The following is a 16950-nucleotide window of genomic DNA, read 5'->3' on the forward strand; positions in this document are numbered from 1 at the left end:
AGTTCTGTTATACTCACAGATTTTCTATCCAAATCTACTAATAACATGCATATCTTAGCTTCTGGGCCTGAGTAGCAGGCAGTTTACTCTGGGCACACTTTTTATCCGAACGTGGAAATAGCGCCTCCCAGCCATAAGAAGTTAACAGTTCCACTTCAATCTGCTATATTGTCCTTTTTTGCCTTTTGGAGTGTGGTAGATATAATTCTGTGAACCATGCGTACCTTTGGTCTAGAATAAAAAGAGATCCATTCTGCATGGATAGAATCTAGAGTCTTTTTAGAATAGGGGCACTGAATATCTTGTTTACTGATGAAATGGTTCTCTGATATATTTGCTATTTTACCATTTCCACTATGTGTAGAATACATCCAGATTGTTGGCCTAGGGGCGATGACATCTTACAACAAATATTTTATTTCGAAGAAGTACATTCCCTAAACAAAAGCTTGTTTTGTTTGAAATATGTAGCCTAGGCTTCTTTCATCTGTGGAGTGTGTGGTTTTAAGTGTATATGATTGGATGAATAAAGGAGATAAGAGTGGGGGTACAGGAGCTAGGGCCTTGCTATTGCTGCTGGGGGGCAGAGGATCGTTCAGCTCACATGACTGGGCTTGTGACTGAGTTGGGTCTTGTGTGGATCTGTGGTGATGAGTAAGAGGGGAGAGGCTACTCAGTACTTTCTTTGTGGCGAGACATTCCCCAGGTCATCCTCTCTTCCAGCTTCTCTGATCCAGGAGGAAAGTCTCTGCGCCAGGATTTGGAGACCCTAGCTAGCTACCTCTTCTGTACCTCAGACATCAGGACCTGGGATGAGAAGAGGATTCCACACCATTGGAGAGCCCATAGATCTGTAACTTTTGTGTCTGGAAACTAGTTGAAAATGACCTGACTCTCTTTAGAATGGTTTCTGTCTGACCGAGATATTTTTATTGAAACTCATTTTGTCAGTGTGGAGGCAGGGTATCAACAGAGTGAGAATCGTGGGTGTTCCAACAGCTCTGTGAGTGCTTGACAAACCTTTTCTCTTTACTCCTGTGGATATTGTTTTGGAGTCAAACTCGGAGGGTGTGACCAAGGTTTCAGGTCCGAGCCCTCATTCTACACCACTGGGTCACCTATCCTCAGCAGCCACAACAGGGAACTGGGAGACAGAAAGGTGGATATAGTGTGTTGGGCCAACTACACCGGTGGAGAGGACCTTTTTTTAACCCCTTCTTACCTGTCCTGTACCTGGATAGGACTTGGAAAACGGTACCGTATGCCACCTCTTGTTTTAAAAATGTTAACCATATCTGGACACTAGACCTTATCTGGACCTCAAACTGCTCTCACACGATCTTCTCCGACTGCTCTACTACCCTCTCTGTCTCTCCATCAGAGATGGGGGCTGCCTTCAAGAGGTTCTGTGCTCTGTTCTGTTGCTGCTGCTGCTGTAGCGATGATGAAAGTGAGGAGAAGGAGCCTTTAATCAGGTATGCAATCCATGACACAGTGACATACACACTTATCGCCATGACAGCCTATGACACACTGACCTACACACTTGTCGCCATGACACACTGACATTCACACTTGTCGCCATGACACACTGACATTCACACTTATCGCCATGACACACTGACATTCACACTTGTCGCCATGACACACTGACATTCACACTTATCGCCATGACACACTGACATTCACACTTATCGCCATGACACACTGACATTCACACTTATCGCCATGACACACTGACATTCACACTTATCGCCATGACACACTGACATTCACACTTATCGCCATGACACACTGACATTCACACTTGTCGCCATGACACACTGACATTCACACTTATCGCCATGACACACTGACATTCATACTTATCGCCATGACACACTGACATTCACACTTATCGCCATGACACACTGACATTCACACTTGTCGCCATGACACACTGACATTCACACTTGTCGCCATGACACACTGACATTCACACTTATCGCCATGACACACTGACATTCACACTTATCGCCATGACACACTGACATTCACACTTGTCGCCATGACACACTGACATTCACACTTGTCGCCATGACACACTGACATTCACACTTATCGCCATGACATTCACACTTATCGCCATGACAGCCCATGACATACGCACTTATCACCATGACAACCTGACACACTTCCACCACAGGAGGCTGCTGAGGGGAGGACGGCTCATAGTAATGTCTGGAACGGAGTAAATGGAATGGCATCAAACACGTGTTTTGATGTATTTGATATCATTCCACCTATTCCGCTCCTGCCATTACCATGAGCCCTTACTCCCCAATTAAGGGGACACCAACCTCCTGTGACTTACACACACTTATCGCGGCACACAATATGATGCATAAAAAAACAGTCACAATTCCTCATGTGATTTCTCACCCTCCTTATGTCTCTCCACACCAGTCCATAGATTTGAGAGAGATGTCATGCTCTCCATCCACAGCCCCCAGATTTAGTCACACTAGTGTAATACACAGGTGTGGAACCAACCAACAAACAAAGGTCCTCTCTATATCTATTGAATTGATTACAGCTTCACAGTCATCCTGATGTTCCCCTGATAGACCACGCGCCTGTGTGTGTGTGTGTGTGTGTGTGTGTGTGTGTGTGTGTGTGTGTGTGTGTGTTTTGTTTCAGTCCTGACACTTTGGAGTACTTCGACCGCGAGGCAAAGAAGCGAAGGGAACAGGAACAGAACCTATGGAGTGAGCCAGGCGACCCGAGCCACTCCGAGAGAGACGATGACCGGATCCTGTACAACCTCATCCAGAACAGGAACCAGACCCGCAGGGGCTCGCTGGTACCAGAGGGGGGGACCCAGGGAGGGGGACCCAGGGGACACTTACTGTATGACAACAGAGAGTTTGGGTTCCTAAGAGGGGGAACAACCCACTAGGCACACACTGGTTGAATCAACATTGTTTCAATGTAATGTCAATGAAACTACATTGAATCAACATGGAATAGATGTTGAATTGATGTCTGTGACCAATGGGAGGTGGACAAAATCGAGATATCTTGGGAACAGAGAGGCAGCGTGAAGTTATGCTAGATTGTCTGCTCTGTCTACAAGGTTTTTGTAGGGCAGCATACAACACTTTACCTCCATCAGCCAGTAGATGGTGCATTTTATGCGCTCTAGTATAATGTAGGCCTACATTATCCAACTGGGTACCATGCCTGTCCTCTGTTGTCTCCTGTTTGTTGGGTGAATGTGCTGCTATCTCACGTTAGGCTTACCTTAGTTGATAGACCTGTGTTTGTGGTGATGGTTGTGTACTAGGTTAATATGGTTTGTATGTAACCCTGCACCCTTTCCCTCTGTAGGCGCACCGGCGTCTGAGTGTGGACATTGAGGGTATGAGAGATCTGCGTCGGGAGGTCAGGGACAAGTGGAAGATGATCCTGGAGAATTTAGGTGAGCGAGAACAAATGGAAGGGTAAAATGAGGATGAGGGAGAACAAATGGAAGGGTAAAGTGAGAGAAAGACTAAATGAATAAAATCTTATCTCAGCAACTGTGAACTCTCATTGGCTCAGGGTTCATGGCGGAGGCGGAGTCTCTGCTGACGGTGTCTGCCAGTGCGTCGTATGACCGTATGAAGAACGCCTCGGCGTCACGCACACTACTGCACACGCTCCACTCTGAGACATCTATCTTCAACACCCGGGAGGCCCCACCTGAGAGATACCTCTTCATCCTGGTGAGAACAGAATCTAACAGATTCATTCATTTTGTTTCATGGTTATAATGTCTTCCACTTCACTTCTTTCTCCAAATCACTTCCTGTTTGATGATGATGACTCTTATGTCTCCCCTCTTCCTCTGTTTACTCTTTCTTCCTTCCCTCTTTGGGTCTTTTCTCTTTTTCCGTCACTCTTTGTTTTTCACCCTCCATCTTCCTCTGTCTTCCCCTCCTCTCTCCTTTTCATATAGGATCGTCTCATATACCTGGATGCTGCTGAGGACTTCTTGGCGAAGGCTAGACGCTTCTACCCCAAGCGTGATACTGATGATGAAGATGAGGACAACCCATTAGCAGTCAACCTGCCGCTGCTGCTGGCCAGAGTGAACCGCACCATGAACGGAGAAGGGAGCGATGATGAGGACGAGAGGCTGGATGAGGAAGATGGGAATGGAAGAGAGGACAACTTCTAGACAGAACAGGAGCTGCAATGACCTCAAACAGTAGACAGGGGGCAGAACTTAGTTTATGTTGCAGAGTTGGGAGTATGCAGGACTAGGATGTCTGATTCTGAATGTACTTTGTTGAAAATACTCTCCCAATTTGCACTAACACTAGGGGCTCTATTCAATCTGTGTTGCTGAAGTGTTACAAATTGTGCAATAGAAATGTAAAGGTCATTTTTGATTGAACAGACATATGCAGTGTTTACTGTGAAAGCAGTCTCTGCTAACACGGGAACATTGCCTTTACATTTCAATCACTCTGTAACGCTGCACTTCCGCGATTCAAATTGAGTAGAGCCCGAGGTTTAACAGAAAATATACAGCTTTCCTTTCTCATCAGAAACGTGATCCAATTTGATTCTGGTTTTCTTATTTTTCTGTTTAGGCATACTTAGCTGGGTCTCGGGTATATCAGGGAGAGTTTTGGAGGTTATCACCCTGCCCTATTTTTTTTATCCATCCAGACCGTGTTAGTTACCCAACTCCCTGGGCTGTTCATTATTGGTCTCCGCCAGGGAACACAGTGGACACAGTTAAACACAGCACTGAAACCCGTAGGGCACAGCTGTCCTGTTCCACATCAGCACTTTGTCTCATGATTATCAGCACTTGTTTTATCGAGTCACAAGACAGTCTTTTAAAACCAGTAGTTGAGATTACCTTGGAATAAATGTGTCGTAAACAAATTCAATCATTTTTGAGTTGTCAATTTCCTCACGGACCATGCTTATCAAGAGGTACTAGTGTGTTTTAGTTCATGAAGTTTACAGAGATGAGTTTAGTAACAAAATGACTCAACTTTGAGTCGGTGTATGGGTCTGTATGAACAGCGGAGGTCACTTTAAGGTTAATGTGTCCACGGGGAGCTCTAAACTCCCAGTCACATGTCGGCATTGTGTGGTCACAGCTCCAACACTGTGGCTCAGCCATGCCTGCTGTGAGCCACGCCCCACACAGATGGCCTCTGACCTGGCCTGTCCAGGGCGTGCTCATCCCTCTGGGTTCACAGGGGTGTGTGGATGAGGATGTTGATGTTTTGATGGTCAGCTGTCTGTAATGTTACGTGAGAATGACACTGGTGAGGGTACATCTCTCAACACGGCAGCAGCCTGTTTCTTAGAACATAGACGGTGGATTCATGCCCATAGGGGGAACAAAGCCACACACTCCCTCAGATGTGTCCTGTTTTTACATTTTTCAGATGTTAAATTAATTACTCAACTTCATTTTTAAGCCCATGTTTTATAATTATAAAAAATATATATATTGTGGAGGTGGCACACTGACTGGACAAGGCAAAGTGTACCCCCTCCCCCTCTATTCCTCCTAGTAAGTGGTTCCTTCCAAGGTGCACAGAGCAAAGAGGTGCCTAGACAAGATGCTAGATACTCTAGTCTAATAGTTGCAGTATTGTCAGTGGAGAAGAGAAAGTGTGGAGTGACACTTGATTTTAGCTGCCAGTGATGGGCAGGAGGTATGTTTGTGAATTTATTTGATTAAGCTGTGTAGCCTATTGATTCCTTCTTGATGAAAAAATAAACTAATGTTTTGCTGTTTCTCTGTAATACTTATTTTGATAACTCTTTTATTGGTGATAATTTTCCTGCACAGCAGTAAATGCAAAGTTTTCAGTTTTAAAAAGTTTAATCTCCACTTTGAAATTTCAGACTTGATTTGCCCTAACGAAAAATGATTCAACCCCAACGAAAATGGCCATTAATTACAATCCACATAATTTAAATTTCATGTTGCTCAGGAATATATTCCTGCTGTAGAAAACTGGTTCAAATTAAGATCCTACATCTGTAGCCACCTATCAATTGTATGAAGTTGGAAATTCATAGACAGAGCTATATATGCAAAGATTGACAGACATTTAGATTGTTCTTTAAAAAAATGTAATGACAATAAATAGATGACAAATAGATACACAATTGACTAAAATGTATTTAATTATTGGCTTATGACACTCACTATATACCAGTGTGCCAGTTGTACTTAACTCCTAAGGCATAAAGATGATTAAAGAATCAATGTCCATCGTTCATTTCAATGACAATTGAACAGGTAAAGAGGTACACACATACAGTTGAAGTCAGAAGTTTACATACACTTAGGTTGGAGTCATTAAAACTCATTTTTCAACCACTCCACACATTTCTTGTTAACAAACTATAGTTTTGGCAAGTTGGTGAGGACATCTACTTTGTGTATGACACAAGTCATTTTTCCAAAAATTGTTTACTGACAGATTATTTAATTGAAAATTCACTGTAATCACAATTTAATTGGGCAGAAGTTCACATACACTAAATTGACTGTGCCTTTAAACAGCTTGGAAAATTCCAGAAAATGATGTCATGGCTTGAGAAGCTTCTGATAGGCTAATTGACAGAATTTGAGTCAATTGGAGGTGGACCTGTGGATGTATTTCAAGGTCTACCTTCAAACTCAGTGTCTCTTTGCTTGACATCATGGGAAAATCAAATGACATCAGCCAAGACAGAAAAAAACATGTAGACTTCCTCCAGTCTGGTTCATCTTTGGGAGCAATTTCCAAATGCCTGAAGGTACAATGTTCATCTGAACAAACAATAGTATGCAAGTATAAACACCATGGGACCACATAGTTGTCATACCGCTCAGGAAGGAGACGCGTTCTGTCTCCTAGAGATGAACGTACTTTGGTGCGAAAAGTGCAAATCAATCCCAGAACAACAGCAAAGGACCTTGTGAAGATGCTGGTGGAAACAGGTACAAAAGTATCTATATCCACAGTAAAACGAGTCCTTCATCGACATAACCTGAAAGGCCACTCAGCAAGGAAGAAGCCACTGCTCCAAAACTGCCATAAAAAAACAGACTACGGTTTGCAACTGGTGGTGGCAGCATCATGTTGTGGGGGTGTTTTGCTGCAGCAGGGACTGGTGCACTTCGACAAAATAGATGGCATCATGAGGCAAGAAAATCATGTGAATATATTGAAGCAACATCTCAAGACATCAGTCAGGAAGTCTAAAGCTTGGTTGCAAATGAGTCTTCCAAATGGACAATGACCCCAAGCATACTTCCAAAGTTGTGGCAAAATGACTTAAGGACAACAAAGTCAAGGTATTGGAGTGGCCATCACAAAGCCCTGACCTCAATCCTATAGAATATTTGTGGGCAGAACTGAAAAGGTTTGTGCAAGCAAGGAGGCCTACGAACCTGACTCAGTTGCACCAGCTCTGTCAGGAGGAATGGGCCAAAATTCACCCAACTTATTGTGGGAAGTTTGTGGAAGGTTACCAGAAACGTTTGACCCAAGTTAATCAATTTAAAGGCAATGCCTTCTGACCCACAGGAAATGTGATGAAATAAAAGCTGAAATAAATCATTCTCTTTACTATTATTCTGACATTTCACAAGGTGCATGTAAACTTACGACTTTAACTGTATTTAAAAGCTGTTTCGTGTGTTTGAAAAATGCAATATTCTCCAACCACCCCCATCACATACTTTGTGCCCCCTCTAAAAATAATGGATGCATTATGAACATGCACACACACACAATCATTATCCCTCCCGCTGTCTGATCTTGGTTTTAATCTCTCTCTCTCTCTCTCTCTCTCTCTCTCTCTCTCTCTCTCTCTCTCTCTCTCTCTCTCTCTCTCTCTCTCTCTCTCTCTCTCTCTCCTTTCTCTCTCTCTCTCCTTTCTCTCTCTCAGTTCATTTAAGTGTCACTTCCCAGCAGCTGAGGCTGATTGTATAGTTATGTAACAGAGAGAGCATTCCCTGGCACTGTGGAGGGGGACGGAATGATCAGCCTGGCAGGATCACCTTATCATTGCTCACCCTTAGGGAACTTCTACAGCGAAGGCCTCATTAGAATAGTGGCGTCACAATGAATCCATGAACAGAGCAACTTTGAGTACCCATGCGGGTCCCTATCACACCCACTGTCAGGCAGCTGCGTCCCCGCCAGACATGTGACTTGTGTTGTTGTTGTTGTGTGCTTAAAGAACCCATGCAGCCATTTGTATTTCAATATCTAAGCATTTCCGGGTTACAATTAAGTAACTTGCTGTGATTGTTTTCAATTAAAATGGTAAAAAATAAACAAGAAAAGCTTCTTAGCAAAAAGCTATTTCTCAAGCAATAATTTTGCTAGCACTGTCTGGGAGTGAGGAGACGACAACTGAAAACTAGCACAAACCCCAGAGGTGCCTAATTGCTATTACAGTGGGGCAAAAAAGTATTTAGTCAGCCAGCAATTGTGCAAGTTCTCCCACTTAAAAAGATGAGAGAGGCCTGTAATTTTCATCATAGGTACACTTCAACTATGACAGACAAAATGAGAAAAAACTATCCGGATTTTTTTTTAAATGAATTTATTTGCAAATTATGGTGGAAAATAAGTATTTGGTCACTTACAAAACAAGCAAGATTTCTGGCTCTCACAGACCTGTAACTTCTTCTTTAAGAGGCTCCTCTGCCCTCCACTCGTTATCTGTATTAATGGCACCTGTTTGAACTTGTTATCAGTATCAAAGACACCTGTCCACAACCTCAAACAGTCACACTCCAAACTCCACTATGACCAAGACCAAAGAGCTGTCAAAGGACAATTATAGACCTGCACCAGGCTGGGAAGACTGAATCTGCAATTAGTAAGCAGCTTTGTTTGAAGAAATCAACTGTGGGAGCAATTATTAGGAAATGGAAGACCACTGATAATCTGATAATGACCACTGATAATCTCCCTCGATCTGGGGCTCCACGCAAGATCTCACCTCGTGGGGTCAAAATGATCACAAGAACGGTGAGCAAAAATCCCAGAACCACACGGGGGGACCTAGTGAATGACCTGCAGAGAGCTGGGACCAAAGTAACAAAGCCTACCATCAGTAACACACTACGCCGCCAGGGACTCAAATCCTGCAGTGCCAGACGTGTCCCCCTGCTTAAGCCAGTACATGTCCAGGCCCGTCTGAAGTTTGCTAGAGAGCATTTGGATGATCCAGAAGAAGATTGGGAGAATGTCATATGGTCAGATGAAACCAAAATATAACTTTTTGATAAAACTAAACTCTTTGTGTTTGGAGGACAAAGAATGCTGAGTTGCATCCAAAGAACACCATACCTACTGTGCATGGGGGTGGAAACATCATGCTTTGGGGCTGTTTTTCTGCAATGGGACCAGGACGACTGATCCGTGTAAAGGAAAGAATGAAGATAAACTTTTGTTATTGACCAAATACTTATTTTCCACCATCATTTGCAAATAAATTCATTAAATATCCCACAATGTGATTTTATGGATTTGTTTTTCTCATTTTGTCTGTCATAGTTGAAGTGTACCTATGATGAAAATTACAGGCCTCTCTCATCTTTCTAAGTGGGAGAACTTGCACAATTGGTGGCTGACTAAAAACTTTTTTGCCCCACTGTATTTGTGAACATAGCACCAAAGCGATACAAAAGCTGTAACACTGACTCATATGACAGTCACTAATGTACTGTATGTGCGAGGTGAGTGAGTGTCAAAAAAGACTGATTGACTTTATCAAATGTGAAAATGTATTTAGTTCTGTTTTTTGAAGAGGAGAATGATCTCACTGCAGAAGTATGCCTCGAGACTTACTAGGTTTCTGCAATTGGAATCCTGAACTGAAGTGATATTTTATGGTTACCATGGTTGCATAACACATAGTGTGTGTGTGTGTGTGTGTGTGTGTGTGTGTGTGTGTGTGTGTGTGCGTGCGTGCGTGCGTGCGTGCGTGCGTGCGTGTGTGTGCAAGCGTGCGTCTGCGATGTGATATCTACAAGATTGAACCAGCAGGACCAGGATGTCTTGCTCCCAGGCAGACTAAATAACTTTACATATGTTGTGTCATTACGGTACATGTCCTAGACGTGAGAACAGGAAGGATTACTGTACTTAGGGGACATTTTTATGAGGTTTTATTAGAGGACAGTTCAACTAAATGAAGTACATGAGAATATTAATTGAAACTAATTAGTCATAGCTAATATATAACCTAAAGTTGAGCGAGAGGAACTTTAGAATTATAATAATTAATTATACTTTGTATAATATTGTACATTGAAGAATAGATTAATATTCAGTTTCAATATTCATTTGAAAGCAACCGATACATGCATAACTTTAAATGTATTCTTGCTATGCAGGTGTTATATATGGGATGACATCAGTGACTGCTGCGGAAGAGTTAGTCATTGACAGAGTGGCTGGTAGTGACACCGAGGGTACATTACATGTGTGCGTGTGTGTGTGCGTGTGTATTTTGTGTGTGTGTGTGTGTTTTGTGTGCGTACGTGTGTTTTGTGTGTGTGTGTGAGAGAGAGAGAAAAAATCGTTAAGACTGTAACCTGAGAGACTCTTGGCTGGAGTGGGTCTCTGTCATCAGACTAATAAATCAATGTTAGAAGTCACAGTCCTTCACACAGACGAAACACGGCTACAACACAGCTAATAAGCCCGATAACAGATTCACAAGATACTGTTTTCCAGTCAAATAAAAATGACTTGTGTTTTACTGACCGTATTTTATACAAGAAAATAGTTGGTCACTTGGTCAATGCCTTGGCCTGGTATCTGTTCCGGAGCACGTATAGCTTTGCTTTATCCAAAACAGACTGACCACCTGCCTACAGAACATCACCTTTGATCTTGAGTCTCTAAAAGGGACTGTTACCCCAAATATAGCCAGGACGTACATGCCAGGGCACTCCAGAGTTCCTGAAAGAGAACATCTTAAACTCAGCAGTTTCACACTGCTAGATATCAAGATAACTGTCCGTTTCAAAATGTGTATGTATGTTTATATACAGTATATGTACATGTCCACTGAGTTACCAAACATTAGGAACACTTTTATATGATTGAGTTGCCTTTCGCCCTCAGAACAGCCTCGATTCGTCGGGGCATGGACTCCACAAGGTGTCAAAAGCGTTCCACAGGGATGCTGGCCCATGTTGACTCTAATGCTTCCCACAGTTGTGTCACGTTGGCTGGATGTCATTTGTGTGGCGGACCATTCTTGATACACACGGGAAACTGTTGAGCTTGAAAAGCTAAGCAGTGTCGCAGTTCTTGACCCAAACCGGTGCACCTGTCACCTACTACCATACCCCGTTCAAAGGTGCTTACATTCACCCTCCGACTGGCACATACACAGTCAATGTCTCAAGGTTTAAAAATCCTTCTTTAACCTGTCCCCCCTTCATCTACACTGATTGAAGTGGATTTAACAGGTGACATCAATAAGGGATCCTAGCTTTCATCTGGATTCACCTGGTCAGTCTGTGTCATGGAAAGAGTTCTTCATGTTGTGTATGCTCAATCTATGTATTCTCTCTTGGGGCAATAGAGTTTCCCCTCAGCACCCATCAGTATTAGCATGAGCTGATCTCTTTCCACATTAGTGTTCTGCCACTGCTCGCTATATGTACATCAAGACCTGAGCTCTATTCAGATGCCAGCTCTCAGAAGTCCCCCTGTGTGCTCGTGTGTGTTTACATGTCTCTGAACACTGGGTCTGATAGTGCTCTTATGAGGGAATCGTGCTACTTCGTTTGATAACCAGATGTCCCTCAATTTAGCATGTTAGGTCGAGGTGATTATAGAGGGGATTGGGGGTATAATTTGGCTATCAGGGGATTCTGAGTACAATTACCGGTAACCCACCCACTCCCATTTCTTTACCGCACTCTCTTTCTCTCTCCCCCAGCCACCTCCCTCTCTCTTTCTCTCTCCCCCAGCCACCTCCCTCTCTCTTTCTCTCTCCCCCAGCCACCTCCCTCTCTCTTTCTCTCTCCCCCAGCCACCTCCCTCTCTCTTTCTCTCTCCCCCAGCCACCTCCCTCTCTCTTTCTCTCTCCCCCAGCCACCTCCCTCTCTCTTTCTCTCTCCCCCAGCCACCTCCCTCTCTCTTTCTCTCTCCCCCAGCCACCTCCCTCTCTCTTTCTCTCTCCCCCAGCCACCTCCCTCTCTCTTTCTCTCTCCCCCAGCCACCTCCCTCTCTCTTTCTCAACAGCTGCCCTGAGTGAGTCAGTTCTAACTCCCGGGACAAAGTCAGAGACGGGCCGCTCTTGGTGTCAGGTGTCAGCACACACTAGCTGTGGAGTGACAACATGGCTTAGAAATAGCAGCAGTGCTTCTATAAAGGAGATAGACGGGCAGGGTCCCAGACACAAACATCAGAGACCACCAGACCATCACCATCACCACAGAGGCAAGAGAGAGGAGAGAGCTGCCTGGACCGTCACAGATTACCTTGTCTAGCAACTACAGACAGACAGATAGTCCAGAGAGAAGAACACCGAACACAGACATACCAAGACAGACAGACAGAGGAGTCTGAGAAACTAACGGAGGTGATAAATCCGAGATAAGGACAGAACTTCACCCACACGGAACCGTGATAATGCAGGTGTGTACCGTTATTGAGAAGCGTGCTGGGGCCGTGGTGGGGGCTGAGCTGGCCTGCAGCGTACGGGAGGAGAACCAGGCTCAGAGGGAGAGCTACAAAGCTGACTGGAACAGTGTTAACATGAAGACCCGGGCCATGGACAGGTGAGACACAGCCTTTGGACAAACTGTATTTATTTCTTCTGGTAAATGTAACATATTGAACACCATTAAGTCATTTCTTCTTCTATAAAATCGTCGATATCAATAAAGCTAGACGTCCTCCTATATTACCTTGTGAGTCACCATACTCAAGACTAGACTACTGTATCATTTATCTTAGTTATAATAACTGTCAGGCTAATCTATCAGCTGACTGTAAAATGCAATGATTTTCATTTTGCTGGTAGGATTCTCAGCTTGATACTGAGAGAGATTAGAGTTTGAAAATCACTGAGCAATGTCCAACTTTTCATTCCTAACTGTGTCGGTCTCATCTCTCCACAGGCAGACAATGAACATGAACGATGACTCTCGTCGGGAGACCTACACTCGTCAGTGGGAGGCTCGCTCTCTGGCCCAGGCCTGTCCCTCGGGGGTGTACAGAGTGGGCACCGTGGAGAGGGGTGTGAGGGAGCACCAGCTCCTGCCCAAGAGGAACACCCTGCCCCTGCCCATCTTCACCCCTGCACAGCTGGGCATCCGGCTGGGTCGCGGAGCACCACACACCCAGGAGGACCTCCGTCCCTTCCCCATCCCCGACGGTGCCTGCCCTGGCAAGAGGGCCGTGGTCGAGATCACACAGGACCTGCCCCCCGCCAAGCCACTCAGGATGGAGTTCGCCAAGGCGCCCAAAGCACTGGGCCGCTCCGTGTCACAGGAGGTCCAGAGAGGGTGAAGGAAGAGGAGAGGAAGAGGAAGAATGGATGTTAGGGAGAAAGGTTCCTTGTGGGGCTCAGCCCATCAGATAACAGCATGGAGGGATGTATATAGATTTATTCCTAGTGACATTTATTCCATCCCTATTCCCTAGTAGAGCCGCCACACAGTGCATACCTTTCCTGTTTCATTACTGTAGGTATTGCATGTCCAATGTCGTACTGTTTGTTATACAAGGTATTATTCGCTTAGAGATCTGATGGCCAATCTTTTGGTTGACAGAAAGGCAGACAAATGCCCTGTTCTTTCAGCTGTGCCATCAACTAATCTCCCTGCTGACTGGAAAAGACCAGACTGTCCTTGTCACGTCTACACACTGAATGATCTGCCCCTGCCCCCCAGCCTGGCTAAAGCCAGCTGTGGATAAGCCACACAGCATTGTATGGCATTCTGACCGCATTGTGTGCAGTGGTACATTCTACCCCACTTGTCATGTTATGGCAATGACACCTCACAGTATTGAGACAGCAGGACGTTTTATATGCTCAACCAAAGTGTGTATGAGGATGTATTTATTGATGCTTTCATGTGGAATGACCACGCACAGATGAGGGAGGTGAAGGAAGGGAAATATGAAGATATCAAAGACGCGTCAAAAGGGAGTGGGAGAGAGCAGAAGAGAATTGGAACTGTAGAGAGGAACAAGAAAGTGGGCAGGGAGGGAGGGGTGGGCTCAACATACCTTGGCATCCATCCCTCTTCTTTTGTAAGAATGGAGAGCTGGTGAGCCTCCAGACCTTCAGAAGTCCTTGACACACTCTAATCCTGGGTGAGAGGACAGAACGGTACAACATGATCCCACACTGGGAAACCCAGACAAAGGAGCCCCCTGGGCACAGACGTCGATTCAACATCGATTCCACGTCGGTTCAATGTCATTTCATTGAAATGATGTGGAAACAACGTTGATTCAACCAGTGTGTGCCCAGTGGGAGGTGTGTGTGAGCTGACAATTCATGACTCAAGTCATTGATATAGACTGACTTCCTGTATGATCAAGACTTATTGTCTATATTTTAACAAAGTGTCATTTGACCGTGTATGAGCTGATCGGCCCACCTAGCTGTGTGTTAATGTTGACATCTGATGTATCTGGTAGAGTTAGTGAACAGATCGTACAGAGTGATGTGAGTCTCTACTGTTGTAGAGGAAAGGGGGGTAAGTTGAGACATTTGTTACATTCAGCATCACTCTGTCAAGGGAAATATAGTATTCTTCCTAACAAAGATGTCTACATGTATTTCAGGATGTTGTGTATCCCTGGAAATAAACAGAATGAATGTAAACATTATAGTTTTGAAAGCATAGTTTGTCTCTTGGCACAACTTAGTTGAGCTGGGGGCCGGGTAAGTTAAGTTAAGCCGTCTACCAATTTCTGTACTGAATGAAATATTACCACTACCTGTTTCCCAAATACAATTCAACACCATCACAATCACTTTTTTGTCTTGTAATAATTTTAAGCATCTTTCAACACTTGCAATTGGCTCAAGTTACCCCATTGGCCATTGGCTCAACTTACCCCAGGCAAACATTTTGACAATATCAGCCCACACAGGTACAAGGATGCACTTTCATGCTAGGTTTAGGACCTCATGTTGAAGCTTATAAAGACCCCACATTATGTATAGAACAATCTTTCATAGACTCCATGAAATGATGACCTCTTCCTAAATATTTAGTCAAATGATTAATTTTGTGTCTGGTTTCCAAGAAACAGACCCTTTGGCTCAACTTATCCCCCTCTCCACCACTATCTGTTTTCATGTGTTGTGTTAAAAATGTTTTTAGAATTATTTTTGTATACTAAAATCTGAAGTGCTTTTCACTTTTCTTCTGTGTGTTGACCTGTCTTAATAAAAAAAGTTTTACATTTCCTGAAAGTTCCCCTGCAACAGGGTGATACAATTGGTGCCTAACATCTTACCGTAAAGATGGAAACTTGTAGACTGACTGAGCTGGACATCTCTCATCTCTTTCTCTTGACTTTTTCCACATTTTTGTTACGTTACAGCCTCATAGTAAAATGTATTAAATTGTTCCCCCTCCTCATCAATCTACACACAATACCCCATAATGAAAAAGCAAGAACATGTTTTTAGAATTATTTGAGAAATATTACATTTACATTACATAAGTATTAAGACCCTTTATTCAGTACTTTGTTGAAGCCCCTTTGGCAGTGATTACAGCCTTGAGTCTTCTTGGGTATGATGTTACAAGCTTAGCATACCTGCATTCAGAGACTTGTCCCGAAGTCATTCCTGCATTGTCTTGGCTGTGTGCTTAGAGTCGTTGTACTGTTGGAAGGTGAACCTTCACCCCAGTCTGAGGTCCTGAGAGCTCTAGAGCAGGTTTTCATGAAGAATCTCTCTGTACTTTGCTCCGTTTATCTTTCCCTCGATCCTGACTCGTCTCCCAGTCCCTGCCGCTAAAAAACACCCTCACAGCATGATGCTGCCACCACCATGCTTCACCGTAGGGAGGGTGCCAGGTTTCCTCCAGACGTGACGCTTGGCATTCAGGCCAAAGAGTTCAATTTTGGTTTCATCAGACCGGAGAATCTTGTTTCTCATGGACTGAGAGTCCTTTAGATACCTTTTGGCAAACTTCAAGCGGGCTGTCATGTGCCTTTTACTGAGGAGTGGCTTCCGTCTAGCCACTCTACCATAAAGGCCTGATTGGTGGAGTGCTGCAGAGATGGTTGTCCTTCTAGAAGGTTCTCCCATCTCCACAGAGGAACTCTCTAGCTCTGTCTGAGTGACCATCGGGTTCTTGGTCACCTCCCTGACTAAGGCCCTTCTCCCCCGATTGCTCAGTTTGGCCGGGTGGCCAGCTAGGAAGAGTCTCGGTGGCTCTAAACTTCTTCCATTTAAGAATGATGGAGGCCACTGTCTTCCTGAGGACCTTTAATGCTGCAGAAACCTTTTGGTAACATTCCCCAGATCTGTGCCTCAACATAATCCTGTCTCGGAGCTTTACGGACAATTCCTTCGACCTCATGGCTTGGTTTTTGCTCTAACATACACTGTCAACTGTGGGACCTTATATAGACAGGTGTGTGCTTTTCCAAATCATGTCCAATCAATGGAATATACTACAGGTGGAGAAAAGGTGGCCTCAAATCAAGTTGTAGAAACATCTCAAAGATGCTCAATGGAAACAGGATGCACCTGAGCTCAATTTCAAGTCTCATAGCAAAGGGTCTGAATACTTATGTAAAGAAGGTATTTCTGTTTTTTATTTGTCCCTGTCATCTCTCTTTATTGTCTCTTTAATATCTCTACCGGCTCTCTGCCCAGGACACACTGTTACAGTCTCGACCCACAAACTGTGACCTCTCTACTACTTTCTTTCCCCTGTCC

General features: G+C 44.2%; 2 protein-coding genes across 2 annotated transcripts; both read left to right on the forward strand.

The window, feature by feature from the left end:
* The first annotated feature begins 672 nt into the window (after positions 1-672).
* LOC124000560 (melanoregulin-like) lies at positions 673-5758 on the forward strand. The gene is made up of 6 exons (XM_046307034.1): positions 673-1254; positions 1382-1475; positions 2680-2842; positions 3370-3460; positions 3583-3746; positions 3980-5758. Exons 2-6 carry the CDS (start codon positions 1384-1386, stop codon positions 4199-4201), a joined length of 732 nt encoding a protein of 243 aa, XP_046162990.1. The 5' UTR covers positions 673-1254; positions 1382-1383; the 3' UTR covers positions 4202-5758.
* A 6589-nt stretch (positions 5759-12347) lies between these two features.
* On the forward strand, positions 12348-15461 carry LOC123999994 (telethonin-like). Its single transcript, XM_046306060.1, has 2 exons — positions 12348-12811; positions 13154-15461. The coding sequence occupies exons 1-2, from the start codon at positions 12663-12665 to the stop codon at positions 13542-13544; spliced, it is 540 nt and encodes a 179-aa protein (XP_046162016.1). The 5' UTR covers positions 12348-12662; the 3' UTR covers positions 13545-15461.
* The last annotated feature ends 1489 nt before the right edge of the window (positions 15462-16950 follow it).

The sequence above is a fragment of the Oncorhynchus gorbuscha genome, linkage group LG16, assembly GCF_021184085.1.
Source record: "Oncorhynchus gorbuscha isolate QuinsamMale2020 ecotype Even-year linkage group LG16, OgorEven_v1.0, whole genome shotgun sequence".
Taxonomy (NCBI): Eukaryota; Metazoa; Chordata; class Actinopteri; order Salmoniformes; family Salmonidae; genus Oncorhynchus; species Oncorhynchus gorbuscha.

Bases quoted from the DNA above. Each gene is read 5' to 3' on its own strand.
- LOC124000560 (XM_046307034.1), top strand. From the start codon at position 1,384: ATGGGGGCTGCCTTCAAGAGGTTCTGTGCTCTGTTCTGTTGCTGCTGC. The intron at 1,476-2,679 runs GTATGCAATCCA...GTTTTGTTTCAG, and splicing joins GAGAAGGAGCCTTTAATCAG to TCCTGACACTTTGGAGTACT. The intron at 2,843-3,369 runs GTACCAGAGGGG...TTCCCTCTGTAG, and splicing joins AGACCCGCAGGGGCTCGCTG to GCGCACCGGCGTCTGAGTGT.
- LOC123999994 (XM_046306060.1), top strand. From the start codon at position 12,663: ATGCAGGTGTGTACCGTTATTGAGAAGCGTGCTGGGGCCGTGGTGGGG. The intron at 12,812-13,153 runs GTGAGACACAGC...ATCTCTCCACAG, and splicing joins AAGACCCGGGCCATGGACAG to GCAGACAATGAACATGAACG.